A 6,533-nucleotide genomic window follows, 5' to 3' on the forward strand; every position below is an offset into this window, starting at 1 on the left:
CCCTGCAGTCTGGCGGTAGCGGCCATCCCTGAGGGTTTACCCATCGTGGTGACGGTGACTCTGGCTCTGGGCGTGATGAGGATGGTGAAGAAAAGAGCCATCATCAAGAAACTTCCCATCGTGGAGACTCTCGGTGTGTGTGTGTGTGTGTGTGTGTGTGTGTGTGTGTGTGTGTGTGTGTGTGTGTGTGTGTGTGTGTGTGTGTGTGTGTGTGTGTGTGTGTGTGTGTGTGTGTGTGTGTGTGTGTGTGTGTGTGTGTGTGTGTGTGTGTGTGTGTGTGTGTGTGTGTGTGTGTTAACATCACTTCTGGCTCTGGTTTCCCCATCAGGCTGCTGTAACGTGATCTGTTCAGACAAGACAGGAACTCTGACCAAAAACGAGATGACGGTCACTCAGCTGTTCACGTCTGACGGACTCCACGCGAGGTCTGCTTACCTTCCCTCACCTTCCCCTCACCTCACCTTCCCTCACCTTCCCTCACCTTCCCCTCACCTCACCTTCCCCTCACCTTCCCCTCACCTCACCTTCCCCTCACCTTCCCCTCACCTTCCCCTCACCTTCCCCTCACCTTCCCCTCACCTTCCCCTCACCTTCCCCTCACCTTCTCCTCACCTTCTCCTCACCTTCCCCCCACCTTCTCCTCACCTTCTCCTCACCTTCCCCTCACCTTCCCCTCACCTTCCCCTCACCTTCCCCTCACCTTCCCCTCACCTTCCCCTCACCTTCTCCTCACCTCTCCGCACCTTCCCCTCACCTTCCCCTCACCTTCCCCTCACCTTCCCCTCACCTTCTCCTCACCTTCCCCTCACCTTCCCCTCACCTTCCCCTCACCTTCTCCTCACCTTCCCCTCACCTCACCTTCCTCTCACCTCACCTCTCCCCTCACCTTCTCCTCACCTTCTCCTCACCTTCTCCTCACCTTCCCCTCACCTTCCCCTCACCTTCTCCTCACCTTCTCCTCACCTTCCCCTCACCTTCCCCTCACCTTCCCCCTCACCTTCTCCTCACCTTCCCCTCACCTCACCTTCCCCTCACCTCACCTTCTCCTCACCTTCCCCTCACCTTCTCCTCACCTTCTCCTCACCTGACCAGTCTCACACCTTTCTTCAGCTTACAGTTTGTAGGACCTGAGCAGTGTGAGTGTGCGTGTTGTTTCTGAGTTGTGGGTCCGTGTTATTGTGCCTCAGGTGACGGGCGTCGGCTACAACGGGCAGGAGAGGTTCTGCTGGAGGGAGAAAACATCCACGGCTTCTCCTGTCCCTCCATCAGCAAGATAGTGGAGGTGAGGTGTCTCAGTGTGTGGATGTTTATGCTTCTGCTCTTTGAATCAACCCACAACAGTGTTTGTGTGTGTGTGTGTGTGTGTGTGTGTGTGTGTGTGTGTGTGTGTGTGTGTGTGTGTGTGTGTGTGTGTGTGTGTGTGTGTGTGTGTGTGTGTGTGTGTGTGTGTGTGTGTGTGTGTGTGTGTGTAGGCTGGCTGTGTGTGTAATGACTCTGTCATCAGGAATCGCACTCTGATGGGACGACCCACTGAAGGAGCCCTCATCGCCCTGGCCATGAAGGTACACACACACACACACACACACACACACACACACAGGGAGAGGATGCTATCTTAGGTCAGTCCTGACTGGTATCTTATCACACCTTGGACATTGGAACTCAGTGCCTTAGACACACATGAGGTCCATCTGATAAGCTGATCCATAAACCCCTCCCCCTCTCAGATGGGTCTGGAGGGCCTGCAGCAGGAGTACATGAGGAGGGAGGAGCATCCCTTCACCTCAGAGCAGAAGTGGATGGCCGTGCGCTGCGTCCATCGCACCCAGCAGGTCAGTGAACTCCTCTTCTCACTGCAGACGCACCATTGAGGTTTCTGCACAGCTGGGGATTTGTACTTCCTGTGTGTGCTTGACACCCATCCAAGGCTGTGTGTGGCTGTGGTTCCTCTGTGTTCTGACCTCTGACCTGCCTGAGAGAGGAGGAGGAGTCTGCAGCTGAGTCAGGCCCAGTGTCAGTAACATTCAGCCTAAGCTCTTAAGGCTCAACGGCTTCACTTACCTTCATGTCTGCTACTCAAACTCTCAGCAAACATCTCCTGGTTCATTTAGAGCCTCCATGACACCTGGGGCCCCTTCATCTAGAAGATACTGCTTGTTTGTCATTGAACCAGTGCAATCAGAACAATACCTCAGTCCCAGGGACCAGGTCCAGCTCCACGTCTCCTCTGACTCTCCTGTGTGTCCTGTGTCCCTCAGGACAAGCCTGGAGTCTACTTCATGAAGGGAGCTCATGAGCAGGTCATCCGCTACTGCAGCTCCTACAACAGCAGAGGAGCGGTTCTGCCCCTCACACACCAGCAGAGGGAGCTGTACCAGCAGCAGCTCAGCTACATGGGCTCAGCTGGACTCAGAGGTCAGGAGAGGCAGCAGCTTGAGTCAATATGACAGGAAGTGGAGAGATCGTTTATGTAAAGGACAGAAGATACACAGTCTGTTTAATGGGGATTATACTGTCTGTCTGTCTCTCCCTGTCTCCCCCCCCCCCCCCCTCTCTCTCTCTCTCTCTCTCTTTACTCCCCCCCCCCTCACACACACACACACAGTCCTGGCCTTTGCGTCGGGTCTTGAGATGGGGACCCTGACCTTCCTGGGTCTGGTGGGCATCATCGACCCTCCGAGGTCAGGGGTCAAAGAGGCCGTGGCCACGCTCATCAGTTCGGGGGTGGCCATCAAAATGATCACCGGCGACTCGCAGGAGACGGCCGTGTCTATAGGTCAGAGGTCAGACACACACATTCACTGAAGAAACGAGTGCTCACTGGGTGTTAATGTGTGTGTGTGTGCGTGTGTGTGTGCGTGTGCGTGTGTGTAGGGAGTCGTCTGGCTCTGTACAGTAAAGGCTGTCAGTGTTTGTCTGGAGATGAGGTGGATCAGCTGGACCTGCAGCAGCTCTCACAGATCGTCCCCAGAGTGAGAACACACACTCCCTCACACACACTATACACACTCCCTCACACACACACACACACGTCACTCCCTCTCCTCTCTCTCTCTCTCTGCACAGGTGGCGGTCTTCTATCGAGCGAGTCCCAGGCACAAGCTGAAGATCGTGAAGGTGAGCAGACTGAACAAACCTTTTTCCCTCCCACAGCTGGAAACAGCTGGATTAAGTTTGAGACAAACCTTGTTTAACACCTGGCTCCGCCTTCAGGCCCTACAGAACATCGGCGCTGTGGTGGCCATGACGGGCGACGGCGTGAACGATGCCGTGGCTCTGAAGGCGGCAGACATCGGCGTGGCGATGGGCCGGACGGGCACAGACGTCTGCAAGGAGGCGGCGGACATGATCCTGGTGGACGACGACTTCCAGACCATCATGTGAGTGAGAGGCGGCGCCCGTCGTCATGGCATCAGGCACTGACACAAACTAACCGTATGAAGAAGACCATGCTAACGTCCTTCATTTGACCTTTTCTGCCTTTAGGTCGGCCATCGAGGAAGGGAAAGGAATTTACAACAACATCAAAAACTTTGTTCGTTTCCAGCTCAGCACGTAAGTGGAACAGGAAATGTAACAAAGCTTCTGTCTCTATGTGGAGGAGCTTTAGAGGCTCTAACACCTGATCATGGATCCATCAGGGTCCATCAGAGACCTACAGACCTGTAGAGGAGGAGAAGAACATCTACACACACACAGAGGAACACATCTACAGACTTACTTTAGACTGATTACCTGAACATCCTCCACCTAACGTGAGCTCTATTTCCCCTGCTGGTCACCAGGAGTATTGCAGCACTGACACTCATCTCCTTGGCAACACTAATGAACTTCCCCAACCCACTGAACGCCATGCAGATCCTGTGGATCAACATCATCATGGACGGACCCCCGGCCCAGAGGTACAGAGGCATCATGGGAAATAAGGGAAGCTTCTGATGTTAAAGACGTTCACTTCATCTTCGTCTCCACCACTTTCATGTTGTGTCTTTGTGTGTGTTGAGAGATTGGAAGATGAGTTCCATCCTCCTGAACCTTGATGTGTGTCTGTGGTGTCCCGTGACAGTTTGGGGGTGGAGCCTGTGGACCGGGACGTGATCAGTAAACCCCCTCGTAACGTGAGAGACAGCATCATCACACGCAGTCTGCTGGTCAAAGTGCTGGTGTCGGCTCTGGTCATCGTCTGTGGGACGCTCTTTGTCTTCTGGAGAGAGGTTGAGCACTTTTTCTACATCTTCTGTTGTATTTGTCCCATATGTGACAGATGTACGTCTCTGAATGTAAACAACAAGCTGAGTCTAAGTGGCTCCGGCTGAATACTGAGTGACTTCACCTGCTCCCTCTACTCTGCAGCTGAGGGACAACGTGATCACGCCTCGAGACACCACCATGACCTTCACCTGCTTCGTGTTCTTCGACATGTTCAACGCTCTCAGCTCGCGCTCACAGGTAAGAGGAAGAGGAAGAGGAGGCTTTAAGACATGTGACAGACCCTTCTATCATAGGCTCACACATCTGTCTGTCTGTCTGCCCCCCCCTCAGACCCGTATGGTCCATGAAATGGGTCTGTGCAGTAACAGGACCTTCTGTTACGCCGTCCTGGGCTCCATCATGGGCCAGCTGCTCGTCATCTACTTCCCTCCTCTGCAGAACGTCTTCCAGACTGAGAGCCTCAGCTTCTTTGGTAAGAGAACACGTGAAGAGAATACCAGCGTGTTTACATGTTTACAGGCTTACAGGCTAACGTGTGTGTGTGTGTAGACCTGCTCTTCCTGGTGGCCCTCACCTCGTCGGTCTGCGTGGTGTCGGAGGCCATCAAGCTGCTGGAGCGGTGGAGGGGGGGCGAGAGGAGCCAGCAGAGCGTGGACTGCTTCCACGAGGTATGACCCTCATGGTCGCTCCATACTGAAGCACTCTGAGCCCAGGAGGAAGAGGGGGATGAAGGTGACGACGGGGTGACACTTAAGACTGCTGGGAGGTTTTAAAGGACATCTGGGCCTCTGGGGCCAGGAGAACCTCTGGTCCGCCCCTGGGTCCAAGGCGGAGTGGACGGACTGGACTTTAGTTTGTGGGGGATAAAGGGGATGAGACCCCCGGAGTGGATCTGCTTCCTGCTTCACTGCAGTGTGGCTCAGAGCCTCATCTGTTCAGTCAGTCAGTCTTAACTGCTCCTTCCTCTCTTTAGGTTTGGTCTCAGCCATGTTGTTATGTTTATACACACTTATTGAGTTGCAGCTAAGCATTGACCTTGATTAGTTTCATTTCCAGAGTAAAGACGTCCCTGACTCTCTGTAACTCAGAGATGAGGTCAGCAGGGCCGGCCCCTCTGTGTGTGTGTGTGTGTGTGTGTGTGTGTGTGTGTGTGTGTGTGTGTGTGTGTGTGTGTGTGTGTGTGTGTGTGTGTGTGTGTGTGTGTGTGTGTGTGTGTGTGTGTGTGTGTGTGTGTGTGTGTGTGTGTGTGTGTGTGTGTGTGTGTGTGTGTGTGTGTGTGTGTGTGTGTGTGTGTGTCGTCAGGATGTGAGATGTCGTAATAATAAACCATGTCATAAATGTCAGACTTTGAGTTTGGGCCTTCAAAATAAAAGACAACAGTTAAAAGGTGAATCTCAGATGGAACAGAGCTAAGATGCGTCTCTTTGGATTGGATGATGACAGAGTTTCATCTCCACCTGCTGGACACCAGATGAACTGACTGACTGAACAGGTGACGCCTCTGGGGCTCATCCCTTAGACGCTGCAGGTCTCCTTTAGTCTGACGTTTAGGAGGTGTTGACCACTAATCAGCTGCTTCTCTTTGGTTGAACACATTCGTGTGGATCAAGTTGTTCTGTTTCCTCTATAGCCTAAAGGTTTACTGTCTTGTTTCTATCATCAAATTAATTTATTGTTTCCATGCTTGTAGCTTAACACACTGCAGCATAAATGAATGAGTGTGAGCTCCACAGCTGCTTCTGCTGCCTGGGACCAGAACTCTGAGGTTCTGCTCACATGGAGCACAACCTTCTGGGATCTGTTTAGGGCCAAACTCATGTGGCTCAGAGTTTCCTCTCTCCAGCTGTTGAAGCTTCCACATCTTTGGGCTCTGAACCACATCAGGTTGTTCTGGACTCTCCCAATGATCCTAAATCAGTTCTGTGTGGTGTAAACCAGACCTGAAGACCAGAGTCTGAGTCGTGACCATATTGACCACAGAAAGATGAATCTGAGTGAGATATCAGAGGTGTGGAGTAAATGTGTCCTGTGGTTGATTGATCAGTAGAGCAGTGAAGGTGGACACACTGGCTTCAACCTCCAACTCCAACTCCGGCAGAAACATCTCCTCTCATTCTGAGCCTTAGAGAAGGAACCTGGAAGGAACCAAACTAGGCCCTTTCTGAGGATGAGAGTGGTCTGTGATTTATGCTCCTGTGTGCTGAGATGTTTATTGGAGCTCCGCCCCTTCAGTCCCTCTGTAGATCTGCACAGAGCCGTGAACCCATGAGGTTACAGAATCAAATAAGGTGAAGCAGCTGAGAGGATGGAGAGCAGATAAA

The 6,533-nt window shown here is 52.7% G+C and overlaps 1 protein-coding gene across 1 annotated transcript in view; it reads left to right on the forward strand.

Moving 5' to 3' along the window:
- The window catches only part of LOC142988326 (calcium-transporting ATPase type 2C member 1-like), a 15,224-nt gene extending 9,321 nt beyond the window's left edge, over window positions 1-5,903 (forward strand). Inside the window, exons 13-29 of the mRNA XM_076137457.1 lie at window positions 9-133; window positions 329-425; window positions 1,111-1,136; window positions 1,188-1,282; window positions 1,473-1,562; window positions 1,728-1,832; window positions 2,259-2,415; window positions 2,606-2,776; window positions 2,875-2,972; window positions 3,067-3,117; window positions 3,214-3,380; window positions 3,487-3,555; window positions 3,786-3,902; window positions 4,067-4,214; window positions 4,354-4,449; window positions 4,543-4,684; window positions 4,762-5,903. Of these exons, the coding sequence (XP_075993572.1) occupies window positions 9-133; window positions 329-425; window positions 1,111-1,136; window positions 1,188-1,282; window positions 1,473-1,562; window positions 1,728-1,832; window positions 2,259-2,415; window positions 2,606-2,776; window positions 2,875-2,972; window positions 3,067-3,117; window positions 3,214-3,380; window positions 3,487-3,555; window positions 3,786-3,902; window positions 4,067-4,214; window positions 4,354-4,449; window positions 4,543-4,684; window positions 4,762-4,886 (1,879 nt within the window). The 3' untranslated portion in view covers window positions 4,887-5,903. The remainder of the gene's footprint in view (window positions 1-8; window positions 134-328; window positions 426-1,110; window positions 1,137-1,187; window positions 1,283-1,472; window positions 1,563-1,727; window positions 1,833-2,258; window positions 2,416-2,605; window positions 2,777-2,874; window positions 2,973-3,066; window positions 3,118-3,213; window positions 3,381-3,486; window positions 3,556-3,785; window positions 3,903-4,066; window positions 4,215-4,353; window positions 4,450-4,542; window positions 4,685-4,761) is intronic.
- The last annotated feature ends 630 nt before the right edge of the window (window positions 5,904-6,533 follow it).

Source organism: Genypterus blacodes, unplaced genomic scaffold (genome assembly GCF_046128005.1).
Source record: "Genypterus blacodes isolate CSIRO-AG114 ecotype Tasmania unplaced genomic scaffold, CSIRO-AGI_Gbla_v1 ptg000318l_1, whole genome shotgun sequence".
Lineage (NCBI taxonomy): Eukaryota > Metazoa > Chordata > Actinopteri > Ophidiiformes > Ophidiidae > Genypterus > Genypterus blacodes.